This window comes from Callithrix jacchus, chromosome 9 (assembly GCF_049354715.1).
Source record: "Callithrix jacchus isolate 240 chromosome 9, calJac240_pri, whole genome shotgun sequence".
Classification (NCBI taxonomy): Eukaryota; Metazoa; Chordata; class Mammalia; order Primates; family Cebidae; genus Callithrix; species Callithrix jacchus.
The window spans coordinates 63,466,576-63,481,279 of record NC_133510.1 but is presented as its reverse complement, the minus strand read 5'-3'; the positions used below and the strand labels follow the sequence as shown (position 1 = coordinate 63,481,279).

Here is a 14,704-nt window from a genome sequence, read left to right as displayed (position 1 = left end):
AGGACTGACAAATGGGAGAAGCAGACAGAAAAAGACAGACTCAAGGCTTTAACTCTACTCTTTTTCCAAGTAGACAGAGCCACCTGTGAAGTAGAAAACATGGTAATGCAGGGCTGCTGCTTGGTATGGAAAACATTGGGAAAAGAGTCATGGAGTTTCTGAAACCTTTCCTGACCAGACCATTTACCTGGTGTCTCTTGATAATGTCCTTTAATTTCCCTAGTAGTTTGGGCTCAATTTCTGGGCACAGAAAAATGTTAGGTCGAGACAAGCAATTATTCTGTGGAGAGAAGAAAGAGAATGAGACTATGGGAAAGGAGTGCTTCAGATTCTCACTGAGGGAAGAGAGATAAATAGGGGATATGCCTATTACCTGCACCAAGGACTTCTCAATGGTCATAAACATTTCCACATTGCGGTCCATGCGTGACGGATTCTGGAAATCGTAACGCCGCCTTGTGAAGAGGCAATAATCTAGTGAGTGTTATAGCTCTGGTGTGCAGATGAGGTGAAGGCATGTCACGATCTCAGCTCACTGCAACCTCTGCCTCTCAGGTTCAAGTGATTCTCTTGCCTCAGCCTCCCTATTCCTTAGGATTACAGCCACACGCCACTACACCCAACTAATTTTTGTATTTTTAGTAGAGACCGGGTTTCACCATATTGGCCAGAATGGTCTCCATCTCGACCTTGTGATCTGCCTGCCTTGACTGGGAATCCCTCCCAAAGTGCTGGGATTACAGGTGTGAACCACGGCACCTGGCCTTTTTTTTTTTTTTTTTGAGATGGAGTCTTGCTCTGTAGCCCAGGCTGGAGTGCAGTGGTGGGATCTTGACTCACTGCAACCTCCACCTCCCGAGTCCTGGTTCAAGCAATTCTACCTCAGCCTTCCAAGTAGCTGGAATTACAGGCACGAGCCACCATACCCAGTCAATTTTTGTATTTTTAAGTAGAGATGGGTTTTCACCATGTTGGCCAGTCTGGTTTTGAACTCCTGACCTCGTGATCCACCTGCCCTGGACTCCCTAAATGGTGGGATTACAGGCGTGAGCCACCGTGCCCAGCCTCTTTTCTTTTAAGAAGGAGTCTCGCTCTGTTGCCCAGGCTGGAGTGCACTGGTGAGATCTCGGCTCACTGCAACCTCTGCCTCCCTTGTATAAGCCATTCTCCTGCCTCAGCCTCCCAAGTAGCCCGGGTGACCCTCGCAGGCCACTACACCTGGCTTTCAGTAGAGATGGGGTTTCATCATGTTGGCTAGGTTTATCTCGGACTCCTGACTTCAAGTGATCTGCCCACCTCAGCCTTCCAAAGTGCTAGGATTACAGGTGGGAGCTACTCTGCCCAGCCATGACTTCTTAATATGGGAAATTAGGAGGCAAGCTTGCTCACAGCTGTTGCCAAAATCACCTGGGATCTGAGGTTCACTGATCTCAACTCCATGAATCACTCTCTGTGCTTACTCCAAAGGGACAAAAAAAGGTTTGAGATGCCAACCTAAGACTCCCTTTCCTTTACAAAACACACACTGATCCTCACATATTCACTCTTGGAGACTGTTTTGGCTCTGACTCCCAACCATTTCTCTGACCTAGTAAGTCAGGTCTACTGACCTAGCAAAATAGACTCACAAGAATTTCTACCCCAGAAAGACCCTAGGGAGTCAAAACAGGGGATTTCCTCTAAACTAAATGTAAGAAGAATAGAGAGAATCATCTCACCATCCCTGGTCACTCTTGAATTTGTAGGCAGCTGCAAGAATGTGGCACAAGGAGCCCCCAGCTTTGAAATCTAGGAAACATTTTATCTACAAAATTAAGATGAAGAAGCATGTCAAGGTTCCATTGTAAATTCTCTCATAACTTAATAATCCTTTTACAAAATCCCATGCTGAACTGATCTCCCTCCCTCTCTCTTTTTTTTTGAGACTGAGTCTCATTCTGTTGCCCAGGCTGGAGTGCAGGGGCATGATCTCGGCTCACTGCAACCTCTGCCTCCTGGGTTCAAGCAATTCCCCTGCCTCAGCCTCCCGGGTAGCTGGGATTACAGGCACCCACCACCACACCCGGCTAATTTTTGTATTTTTAGTAGAGACAGGGTTTCACCAAGTTGGCCAGGATGGTCTCAGTCTCAACCTTGTGATCCACCTGTCTCAGCCTCCCAAAGTGATGGGATTACAAGTATGAGCCACCGTGCCCGGCCTCTTTTTTTTTTTGAGACAGAGTTTTGCTCTTGTCACCCAGGCTGGAGTGCAATGGCACAATCATGGCTCACTGCAACCTCTGAATCTTGGATTGAAGTGATTCTCCTGCCTCAGCCTCCTGAGTAGCTGGGATTACAGGCACCCACCACCACACTCAGCTAATTTTTTTAGTAAAGACGGGTTTTCACCATGTTGGCCAGGTTGGTCCTAAACTCTTGACCTCAGGTAATCCATCCACCTTGGCCTCCCAAAGTGCTGAGATTACAGGCATGAGCCACAGAGCCAGCAAATCTCCCTCTCAAAGCTAAGAGGGAGATCTATTTTTTTTTGAGATGGAGTTTTGCTCTTGTCGCCCAGGCTGGAGTGCAATGGCGTGATCTTCGCTCACCGCAACCTCCGCCCCCTGGGTTCAAGTGATTCTCCTACCTCAGCCTCCTGAGTCACTGGGATTACAGGCATGCACTACCATGCCCAGCTAATTTTGTATTTTTAATAGAGATGGGGTTTCTCCATGTTGGTCAGGCTGGTCTCGAATCCCTGACCTCAGGTGATCTGCCTGCCTTGTCCTCCCAAAGTGCTTGGATTACAGGCGTGAGCCACTGTGCCCAGCCTCAAAGCTGAAATTATTATTTTTTTGAGACGGAGTTTCGCTCTTTTTGCCCAGGCTGGAGTGCAATGGCACGATCTCGGCTCACCGCAACCTCCTCCTCCTAGGTTCAGGCAATTCTCCTGCCTCAGCCTCCCAAGTAGCTGGGACTACAGGTGCATGCCACCATGCCCAGCTAATTTTTGTATTTTTAGTAGAGACGGGGTTTCACCTCGTTGACCAGGATGGTCTCGATCTCTTGACCTTGTGATCCACCCGCCTCGGCCTCCCAAAGTGCTGGGATTATAGGCGTGAGCCACCGCACCCAGCCAAAGCTGAAATTCTTTAACCCCTGTGCCATTGCATCATGTGGCCTGGAAGAGGGGAGTGAAAGAAACCAATATATGCTAACACTTTACTGAATTACCTCAGCTACCACTATAGAAACCCTACAAGGTAGATTTACTAATCCCATCTAGAGATGAAGGAACCAAGACTGATGAATGTTGCCCAAGGTCACAGAGCCATGAAGTGGCAAAGCCAGGATGTAAACACAAGCCCGCGCAAATCCAAATCTCAAGACCCCCTTTCACCATACCATGAGAGACTCGGGGACTAATCTCAGGCACTCTGCACAAAGTATTACTAAGACAAAAGGAATGGTAAATTGGGGACTAGGCCAAGCCAATAATGCCCTGACCAGGGATAGGAATGGTAGAAAATAATCCAAATTTCAAAAATTACAAAATTCACAAATATTTTAAAAAATACAACTCTCCAGTTTGAAGGATTCACCACCAGCCCCCCCCCACCCTCCCCCCAACTTCAGCACTCACCGGCAGTTTAGTGAGCGGTGCATTGCTGACATGTTTGCCAAAAACTTCTTCCTGAAATTGTAGCAACTGTACAACAAGGCTAGACAGGGACTTGTTGGTGGGTGGTTCAGCTTGTATATACTAGGGATAAAGAGGGAAAGAAAAGAAAAATAGACCCCAGATGAATTGTCCACTATCTCCCATATTTCTCCCCCAGGCACTCTGGAAGCATTTGGAGCAGAGAAAATAGTGTCTTTTACTCCATTTAGTCTCTATAAAGAAAATGGCAGAAGGGAGACCCTGGACACCCCAACCAGGAAGCTGAAACACTGCTGCCAGCAGCCCAGGTTGCCAGTGTGGGGGAAGAGGGAAGCTTACTACTCATCCTCAGCTACACTCTGAAATTGGAGCTGCAGGACCCTAGTACTTTGGCACCTCATCTTCAGCCCACAGCACTGAGGGCTGTAAAATTCTGGAGGTTTACAGAGATGAGGTCATGGAAGCAATACCTCTGGGGCTCTACGAGAGACAAAAGTGTATTTCTTAGGGGAACTCTGTGTAAAGCCATGATTCCCCCTATAATGTAGCCTAACAAGAAAAGGTCAAGGAAGTCAAGGAGGGCAAGCTGACTGAGAGAGTGAGCTTGTGCATTTTGCTTCTGAAGAATGGGTATAAACGTCTTCATATGCCCTCTTAGACAGGAAGGGCCATGGGCTACTTAGCCTGATGGAGAAGAGCAAGACATCTACCCTGTCGGAGGAAACTGTATCTGAGACAAGTAACCCTGGTCCTGCTTCACTGTTTCCACATTATGCTACCTAGCAGCATCCTAGCCTTCCATTCTAATTTGAACCTGAGCCAGGAGACTTTCTTTTTACCTTTTGACCTGTTTTCTCCACCCTCATCACAAAGAAGACAGCACCTCTCAGTGAGAGGTGAAAAGATATCTGTGAAGGGAAAGGTAAATGACAAAGAGCTAAGAGCATGGAAGCTGAACCAGGTCACAGTTGTCAATCACCCCAAGGCTACAGGCTAAGCCCCTAGCCTAATCTCCCTGCAAAAGGTCAAAAGGCCTGGGAACAAGAGCCTCACAAAGGGGCAGAGACCAGCCATAGAAACAGCAGCTATTTGTCAGGATTCTGACACCCAGAGAGACCCCAAGGGCAGGACTAGTCTCATAACCAGGATCAGCAGGAAGTTCTCCTAAGCCACTAAGCACACTTCTGACTAGTTGCAAAGCCGGCAGGAAGAACCAGGGAGCTGAAAGAAAGCCACAAAGAGAACCCCTCTCTGGGAGTAGTGAGAAAGAAGAGAGGCAGACCATTTCCAGAGAAAACCAGGCCTAGAGACAAAGACGACACCAGGAAGAGGTTTAGTAGAAAAGACAGGTAAGGATTCCTGAACCCTTTGTTCACTACCTTATGATCTCCAGTTCTGGGGTTAGGGGGTGAGGAGCTAGAGACAGAAAGCTCACCCTAACCTCTGGACCCCAAACCCAGGGTATTGCAAAGCTAGGTTGCAGGGTGACTTCATTGTAAAATCGAGGAAAGGTTTCAGAAGGGGCCGCTACCCAGGAACTCCTATACCCCGGCTCCCTGAGAGATTCTGTTTCCCCTTAGATGAAGGTGGGGGATGAGCGGCGGAGACAGGTGATCCCAGGGTGGGGACCTTTTTCAGGCTGATGAGCAGCCAGCGGCTTGCTGTGTGACTGTTTACCCTCCTGCTTTCCATCCTCTCTCTCTCTGAACATATACAAAGCACTGGGGAGGCCTCAGCCCCGCTGGTACCTGGCTCCGTGGGGAGCTCTGGCGGGCATGCTCGGGTTTGCGGGGGAGCTCACTGGGCACCCGGTCCACTCCCGGCCGGCCGCCTCTCCCAGAAAAGCCAGGAGGGCGATGGCTGAGGGGGAAGGTGGGCTAATGGCATCGGGGCCCGCCGGGCAGTGGAGAAAAACAAGGGGCAGAGGGCGCAGCAGTGAGGGCGGGGGCTGGGCTCGGAGGCTGGGGGTGCGGGGAGAGGGAGGCTGGGGGAGGGGCGCGGGCGCGCGGGAGGGCGCGCGGGGGGCTGCTCCCGAGGCCGCGGGGGAGGGGCCGGGGCGGCTGGAGGGTGGGCAGGATCCTGGGGCTGCAGGGCCGCTGTCCCTTTGTCCCGCCCCCGGTCGCCAAGCGGCCCGGCCCGGCCCGCGTACCTTCTTATAGTTCTTGCCGAGCCACAGCCGCACGTTGTCGAACTGGGTCACGGTGTCCGCGGCCTCATAATACTTCACGTTGGGGCCGCCGTCCTTCTTCCGCACCGCCATCTTCTCGGGCTCGGGCCCCGCCGCCGCCCGCCCCACTCAGCTCAGCTCCCGCCTCCTCTGCCTCCTCCTCCGCCCGCCTCCCGCCGCCTCCCGCCGCCGCGGCCGCCGCCTCCCGCCGCCTGGGCCGGCCCCGGTCCGCGCTGCGCCCCCTGCCGGCAGGCCGGGCGCGGCGGCGGAGTTCCTGGTGCGGGACGACCCTGGCGGCCTCCCCGGCAGCGGCGGCGGGAGCCTCCGGGGAGGAGGACGCTTCCTGGAGGGGGCGCCATTCTCCAGAGATAGCTCTTAGCAGACGCGAAGCCCTTTTCCTCTTTTTGCTTCAGCTCGGCAGTATCACCTCGCCATCCCACCCCGGGCGGCCGCCGGTCCCCAGAGTGGCTCTCACCTTGCGCATTCCTAACCCCGCGGAGCCCCTAGTCCTCCAAAACCCAAACCCCTTTCCCCAAGAAGTTCCTTCCTTCCATCCATTCCCAGGAGCTGCCTATTTAAACTCTTCTGAGTCTCCCTCACCTCTCGCGCCTGGTCCCACCCAGCACCCCCCTCACTTGTTAACCCAAAAATTCCCTAGCCGCCACGCTGGGGCCCCAGTCCCTTCCCTCGGCTGCTTCCTCCGCAGGCCTCGCCATCGCCTCCTAAGTAGCTGTGAGCTCCTTGAGACCTCGCTCTTCGCTAGGCAGGAGGCCCTCCCTCCCTGGGCCACCCGGTTCATCCGACTCTTTTTCTTTGAGTGGCATAGATAGGAGGTAAGGAGCTAGGGGTGGGGAGTTCTATGGTGTGTGTTTCGCGGCCGGGCCCCCGCTTTCAGTTCTTGTATGCCTTTCCCGGTTGCAGTGCGGACCCCTTCTGTAAGCGCGCGATAAAGCGCGGTTTTGGAAGTCACGGTGGCCGAGTGGTTAAGGCGTTGGACTCGAAATCCAATGGGGTTTCCCCGCACAGGTTCGAATCCTGTTCGTGACGATGGCCTTTTTTTTTTTTTTTTTTTTAATTAAGACGGAGTCTTGCTCTGTTGCCCAGGCTGGAGTGCAGTGGCGTGATCTCAGCTCACTGCAACCTCTGCCTCCCGGGTTCAAGCAATTCTCCTGCCTCAGCCTCCCGAATAGCTGGGACCACAGGAATGTGCCACCAAACCTGGCTAATTTTTGTATTTTTACTAGAGACGGGGTCTCACCATTTGGCTAGGCTGTTTTTGAACTGACCTTAGGTGATCCGCCCGTCTCAGCCTCCCAAAGTGCTGTGATTACAGGTGCGAGCCACCGCGCCCGGCCTGATGGCGACTTTTTTAACCCCCTTCCTAACATGTAAAGGTAACCCTAGTTCTCGCACGTGTCTTTTGTGCACTTTTCCTTTCTGTCTCCAAAAGGGAAGCTGCCAAAAGGTCTTACCCCTGGATTTGGGAGGATGAGAGTGATCTTGGGAAGCTTAATTATGCACGACTGTATTGGCTGCTAGACTGCAAGGCATTTTCAGAATTTTATAACTTCAGGCTTGGTAAGAGAGCTTTGCCACATGTCTCATTTTTTTGAGGGCATAGAGAAGGATTTGTTTGAAGGATTACATTTTTGTCTGGGAATGTGAGTGGCTGTTTTGCAATATTAGTCAAACCTAGAGTTTCCTCTGAATTTTGTGACCAGAAGTCACACCTTGTAGGTCTGATTACACTGAACAGGGCTCTCTCATCTGGATTTCCTTGAGGTGTCAGGACTAGAAGGGAATAGCCTATTGAAACATCACTGCAGATCCAGCTAGAGCTACGTTGTGAGAAAATAATTATCATATACTCATCTTACCCCATTTTTCTTATTCCCTAATTTCTGATTGTGGAGAGAATCTAGGCTGCTTGTTGAGGATTTTGTTGTTGTTTCGGAGGGTTGTTTTTGAGACAGGGTCCCGCTGTGTTGCCCAGGCTGGAGTACAGTGGTGAGATCTCGGCTTACTGCAATCTCAAACTCTGAGGCTCAGGTGATCCTCCCTCCTCAGTAGCTGGGACTACAGGCATGCACCACCACACCCAGCTAACTTTTTGTATTTTTAGTAGAGAATGGGTTCCAGGATTTCACCATGTTCCACAGACTGGTTTCAAACTCCTGGACTCAAGCAATCCACCTGCCTTATCCTCCCAAAATAAGGGAGGATACAGGTGTGAGTCACCACACCTGGCCAAGGATGTTGCTTTTGTACTTCTTGCACAGCCTTTTCTCCAAAAAGAATCCCAAAGGGCACAGGGCTCAAGGGTAATACATAGAGCTTTCTACACATTTATACCTTACAGTTTCCCACCTTCATACCACTGCTTGGGCTGTTCTTTCCAGCATGACCCTCACATCACCTCCCTGTCCCTCACCATTAACACTCCAAAATCCTTTAGACCCCTCCTCTCTGATGTTCTTGATCACTCCAGCTACCTATCAGTCCACCACCATCACCATTCACTGAATTGCATAAAAGCCCTCTCCCTTGATATGCTAACATAAATATAAAATAACGGGGCTGGGCATGGTGGCTTACACCTGTAATCCCAGCACTTTGAGAGTCTGAGGCAGGTGGATCATGAGGTCAGGAGTTCAAGACCAGCCTGGCCAACAGAGTGAAACCCCATATCTACTAAAAATACAAAAATTAGCCTGCATGGTGGCGTGCGCCTGTAATCCCAGCTACTTCAGAGGCTGAAGCAGGAGAATCACTGGAACCCAGGAGGTGGAGGGTGCAGTGAGCCAAGATCCCACCCCTATACTCCAGCTTGGGCAACTCACAGCAGCGAGACTCTGTCACACGTACAAAATATAATAAAATAAAATAAAAACAAATTTAATTTATTTTAATATGTCTCAAATCTCACTTTTCTCAGGAATGAGCGCAGGCTGGGCTTGAGCCTTCATTTGGAAAGTAGTAGTATTTGTGAGCACCATACGAAGTAATACATATGAAGCTGCACTAAAGCATCCACACTGCAGTCCAGGACCTTCCATGGCTGCTTTCTGTGTTGCATGATATGACCCCTTTTTTTCCACCACTCTTCCATATTCACTACATTCTGTCCACTGGCATTCTTTTAGTTCCTGGTAGTTATTTGGCCTTGCTCATAGTGTTCTCTGCCTGGAATAATCTTTTTCTTCCACACTTTCTTTCTATTCATTCTCTACCGAAATGTTGGTTTTCCTGGGGAGTCTTCTCTAACCACTTGTTGCCCACCACATCCTATGCCCTCATCTTTTTTTTTTTTTTTGAGACAGTTTCACTGTGTTGCCCAGGCTGGAGTGTAGTGGCACAATCTTGGCTCACTACACCCTCCGCCTCCTGGGTTCAAGTGATTCTCCTGCCTCAACTCTTGAGTAGCTGGGATTACAGGCGTGCGCCACCATGCCCATCTAAGTTTGTATTTTTAGTAGAGACAGGGTTTCATCATGTTAGTCAGGCTGGTCTTGAACTTCTAACCTCGTGATTTGCCCACTTGGGCCTCCCAAAGTGCTGGAATTACAGGCGATTTCAAGCGATTCTTCCTCAGCCTCCTGAGTAGCTGGGACTGACTACAGGTGCGTGCAATCACGTCTGGCTAATTTTTGTGTTTTTATTTTTTATTTTATTTATTTATTTGAGACAGAGTTCTGCTCTTGTTACCCAGACTGGAGTGCAATGGTGCGATCTCGGCTTACTGCAACCTCCTCCTCCTGAGTTCCGGCAATTCTCCTGCCTCAGCCTCCTGGGTAGCTGGGATTACAGGCATGCGCCACCATTGCCCAGCTAATTTTTTGTATTTTTAGTAGAGACAGGGTCTCAGTCTCTTGACCTTGTGATCCACCCGCCTCGGCCTCCCAAAGTGCTGGGTTTACAGGCGTGAGCCACCGCGCCTGGCCAATTTTTGTGTTTTTAGCAGAGATGGGGTTTCACTATATTGGCCAGGCTGGTCTTGACCCTGTGATCTGCCTCAGCCTCCTAAAGTGCTGGGATTACAGGCATGAACCACTGTGCCTTGCCAACTATGTACATATTTTAATCTTCCGACTGGTCTATACGCTTCTTGAGAGTTAGGGCTGTGGATTTCATTTATTTGTATTTCCTCTACAAGGCCTTATAGATATTTTTAAAAATTTGTTGTGGCTGGGGGCAGTGGCTCATGCCTATAATCCCAGCAGTTTGGGAGGCCAAGGCGGGTGGTTCATTAGGTCAGGAGCTCGAGACCAGCCTGGCCAACATGGTGAAACCTCGTCTCTACTAAAGATACAAAAAGTTAGCTGGGCGTGGTGGTGTGCACCTGTAATCCTAGCTACTCGGGAGGCTGAGGCAGGAGAATTGCTTGAACCCAGGAGGAGGAGGTTGCAGTGAGCCGAGATTGCACCATTGCACTCCAGCCTGGGTGACAGGGTGAGACTGTCTCAAAAAAAAAAAAAAATGTGTTGCATAAATGGGTGTTTTTTACAGTAGTTATGTGTACATGTTTTAATCTTCAGACTGGTCTATACGCTTCCTGAGTTAGCTCTGTGTATTTTATTTATTTGTATCTCCTTTACAAGGCTTTATAGATGTGATCAACTATGAATTGAATGAATTTATAAAATCTCAGGCTCGCGATTCTGCTTCCTACCAAATCCCAATTTGCACAGGCTCTCATATTTACATGACTGCAGAGCAAGACCAGAATTGACCAGCAGAGGGCAACCAACGACCATGCTGTGAAGGGAAGAAGGCTCCATTTTTTACAAAATGGAGGATCTGGACCAAGAAGGGAAGTATGGCAGAGGTAGTTTGCTACTTGAAGATCATCCCTTTTACTCTCAAATGCTTCTCTTGTAACTTTTGTGGGTGAGAGTCCAACCAAAGCTTCGAACCTTCATATACAATAGATCATTTTAAATTTCTACCATCCCCATATACCCACCCCAACTCCCCAATTCCTTCACTCTTCCTCTTCTACTCCAACAAATCCTGTCTGTTATTTTACCTTGCATGATCTGGCCCCCTCTCTCCCACCGTTCTTTACATATTCACATAACACCCACTTGCATTCTTTAGCTCCTGCTACAGTACGCGGCCTTGCATATTTTCCCTGAAGTAACCTTCTCCAGTTAGGCCTGTAGTCCCACTCATTTAAATCTGGTAAGGAACCTTCCATAAATATCCTTCTATAACACCTTCACATTTTTCTACTCCACTGGATCAATCCTTCATGAATTCAGAACAAACAAAACCCTACCTTCATTTGATATTTTCAAATCTCCACATTGTTTTCTACTTCCTTTTATTTTTTTAATAAAATGTGTACCTTTCTTCCTCCAGTTCCATACCATCAGATACCCTGTCATCTGGTTTCTGACTCCTGAAGTGTTGTTTTTTTTTTAAATATATTTTTTTCTTTTTTGAGATAGAGTTTTGCTCTGTCCCCCAGGCTGGAGTGCAGTGGCTCGCTTGGCTCACTGCAACTTCCACCTCCTGGGTTCAAGCAGTTCTCCTGCCTCAGCCTCCTGAGTAGCTGGGATTACAGGTGCCTGCCACTATGCCCAGCAATTTTTTTTTTTTTTATTTTTAGTAGAGATGGCATTTCGCCATGTTGGCCAAGCTGGTTTCAAACTCCTGATCTCAAGTGATCCACCTGCCTCAGCCTCCCAAAGTGCTGTGATTACAGGCATGAGCCACCACGCCCAGCCTCCTGAAGTTTTTTAGACATTAAGAAACCACCGGACAAATTTAATAATCTCTTCTCAATCTCCATCCTTTGTATGTTTGAAACCACTGATTTCTTACTGGCCTTCAGAAACACTTACTGTTTTTCTCCTTCTCAGTACACTGTTTCTCTGCCTCATTTGCTTTTTTCCCCCTCCTATGGAATTTCAACAAAGCTTCATTCTTCTCTCAAGACAAAATCGCAGAGCCACCTTTCCAGGTATGTCCTCAGCTAAACCATGATCCTTTATCTCCAGCTGCCTACATGTCTGCACAGCTGACCTAGTGACACCTAATATTCAAACAGTACTTCTCTTTCTCTCCCAGAATCATCGTCCTGAACTTTTCCCATTTTTGTTGATACCACGACTCACTCAATTCCTTCATTTCCAGCTTTAAGAATTAATTACCTGAAATTTTGTTTTCTCCCATGCTCATCACTGATTCATCATTTGCTTCCTCCATCATCTTAATTCATGCCTGTTACTATGGCCTTCAAGGTGCCCCAGTTTCACCACATTGAAATCCACCCTACATTAGTGCAATTACACTGCTTTCATCACATTATTCCAGAAACCTCAATTCCCCATCTAATCAAACAGAAGATCCTATTATCAACATACTGCCGAAGGCTGGGCGCAGTGGCTCACGCCTGTAATCCCAACACTTTGGGAGGCCAGGGCAGACAGATCACGAGACGGGGAGTTTGAGACCAGCCTGACCAACATGGTGAAACCCTGTTTCTACTAAAAGTACACACACAAAAAAAGAAGAAGCTGGGCATGGTGGCGTGTGCCTATAATCCCAGCTACTCAGGAGGCTGAGGCAGGAGAACCACTTGAACATGGGAGGCGGAGGTTGGAGTGAGCTGAGATCGCGCTACTGCACTCAAGCCTTGGTGACAGAAACTCCATCTCAAAAAAAATAAAGGTTGGAAACATACCCTGCCTAAATTTGCCATTTTTCTTGCCCTTACATATTTCAACTAAGATACTTTCCATCTAATCTGGCTGATCATCTCCATGTGACAGCCCAGCTCCTCCCATCCCTCATGAAGTTCCTTCTCTTTACTGACTAGGTAATCTCACTTTATAATGATCTTTTCAGCAATAAATTCTCAGATCTTAAAATCATTATTACATTTTTTTTGAGATGGTGTCTTGCTCTCTTGCCCAGGCTGGAGTGCAGTGGTGTGATCTCTGCCCACTGTAACCTCTGCCTCCCGGGTGGCTAGGATTACAGGCACATACCACCACACCCGGCTTATTTTTGTATAGTAGTAGAGATGGGGTTTCACCATGTTGCCAGGCTGGTCACGAACTCCTGACCTCAGGTGATCTCACCTTGGCTTCCCAAAGTGCTGGGATTACAGGCTGAGCCACCAGGCCTGGCCTTAAAATTACTTTTATGTCATTAAAAAACATTTTTTTTTAGATGGAGTCTCATTCTGTTACCAGGTTGGAGTGCAGTGGCACGATCTCGGCTCACTGCAAACTCCACTTCTCAGGTTCAAGTGATTCTCCTGCCTCAGCCTTCCGAGGAGCTGGGACTATAGGCGCCCACACCACACCCAGCTAATTTGTATTTTTAGTAGAGATGGGGTTTTACCATGTTGGCCAGGATGGTCTCGATCTCTTGACCTCATGATCCGCCTGACTCAGCCTCCCAAAGTGCTGGGATTATAGGCATGAGCCACCATACCCAGCCATAACTAACATTTGTTAAAGCTAAAGTTGGGGAAGAACTATATATAAGATTTGAGATAGAGTCTCAAATCTGTAGTGTGGTGGCACTATCTTGGCTCACTGTGACCTCCATCTCCTGGGCTCATGAGATCCTCCCACCTCAGCCTCCCCAGTAGCTGGGGACTACAGGCATACACCACCACACCCAATGAATTTTTAAATTTTCGGTAGAGACACAGTCTCAGCAAATTGCCCAGGCTGGTCTTGAACATCTGGGCTCAAGCAGTCCACCCACCTTGGCGTCCCAAAGTGCTGGGATTTTAGGCACAAACCACTGCACCCAGCAAGAACTTAGTATTATCCTCTTCCAAGTTGTTGAGTTGTTCCAGAATTTTTTAAGATGGAGTTTCATTCTTGCTGCCCAGGCTGGAGTGCAGTGGTGTGACAGCAGCTCACTGCAACCTCTGCCTCTCAGGTTCAAGTGATTCTCCTGCCTCAGTCTCCATGCCTCAGGCCACCACAACTGGCTAATTTTTTGTATTTTTAGTAGAGATGGGGTTTCATCATGTTGGCCAGGCTGGTCTCAAACTCCTCACCTCAGGTGATCCACCCACCTTTGCCTCCCAAAGTCCTGGGATTATAGTTGTGAACCACTGTGCCCAATGACTTGTTCCAAATTTTAAGAGGCTTGGGTCTCTGCAGTTTATCCAGTGAAGCAAATTGTTCTAGGACTTGGGCTGAAATGACCTCATCCTACACTTGTGTCAGGAATGCTCTCATGGCACAAAACGTTTCCGGAACTCCTTCACAGCTAGTTTATGAGCCACATTTAAGTGATTCATTACTTCAAAATTACTTTTAAAAAATTGGCCAACTTTATTATGCAGCTATTTGCCAGATTTTGTTCCAGATTATATCTGGAATGCTTCAAGTCCCATTCTTAGCCTTCTTCTTGTTCTTCCCTTAAGTGTTCGCATGCATTCCTAGCATTTCTTGATCTCCTCTGGGCAGATAACTACTCCATCCACATCTTTAGCCCTAGCTTCTTGTTCTTAAGCTCCAGATCATGTTTTCATTTCCTAGTTAAACACATCTATGTGGGAGTACTTCCAACCCAGTGTTCCCCAGATGAACTCATTACTTCCTCCCCAAAACCTGCTCATCCTTTTCTACTCCCTATTTAGGTTAATGATACCATGTTTTCATCCATGCAGTCTGGAAACCTCCATCTTTATCTGTCACTTATTTTTGCTTATTTGCCCATTTTTGTTTTGTTTTGTTTTGTTTGAGATGGAGTCTCACTCTGTCGCCAGGCTGGAGTGCAGTAGCATGATCTTAGCTCACTATAACCTCCACCTCCTGGGTTCATGATTCTCTCCTTTCTCAGCCTCCTGAGTAGCTGGGATTATAGGCACCTGCTGCCACACCCAGCTGATTTTTTGTATTTAGTAGAGACGGGGTTTGCCA

At 48.5% G+C, this 14,704-nt stretch overlaps 1 protein-coding gene and 1 non-coding gene across 19 annotated transcripts in view; one reads left to right on the top strand and one right to left on the bottom strand.

The window, feature by feature from the left end:
- The window catches only part of SMARCC2 (SWI/SNF related BAF chromatin remodeling complex subunit C2), a 29,033-nt gene extending 23,108 nt beyond the window's left edge, over positions 1-5,925 (bottom strand). For 12 of the 18 annotated variants that reach the window (XM_035256442.3, XM_035256447.3, XM_035256449.3 and 9 more), the window contains exons 1-5: positions 5,790-5,925; positions 3,623-3,742; positions 1,719-1,804; positions 374-455; positions 188-280 (exon numbers count right to left, since the gene is read on the bottom strand). In XM_035256442.3, the coding sequence (XP_035112333.1) occupies positions 188-280; positions 374-455; positions 1,719-1,804; positions 3,623-3,742; positions 5,790-5,900 (492 nt within the window). In that variant the 5' untranslated portion in view covers positions 5,901-5,925. The remainder of the gene's footprint in view (positions 1-187; positions 281-373; positions 456-1,718; positions 1,805-3,622; positions 3,743-5,789) is intronic. The other 6 variants (XM_035256446.3, XM_035256454.3, XM_078336378.1 and 3 more) reach the window with 1 other exon arrangement.
- An 847-nt stretch (positions 5,926-6,772) lies between these two features.
- Positions 6,773-6,854, top strand: TRNAS-CGA (transfer RNA serine (anticodon CGA)). The gene has a single exon. It is a non-coding gene; the product is annotated as a tRNA-Ser (tRNA).
- The last annotated feature ends 7,850 nt before the right edge of the window (positions 6,855-14,704 follow it).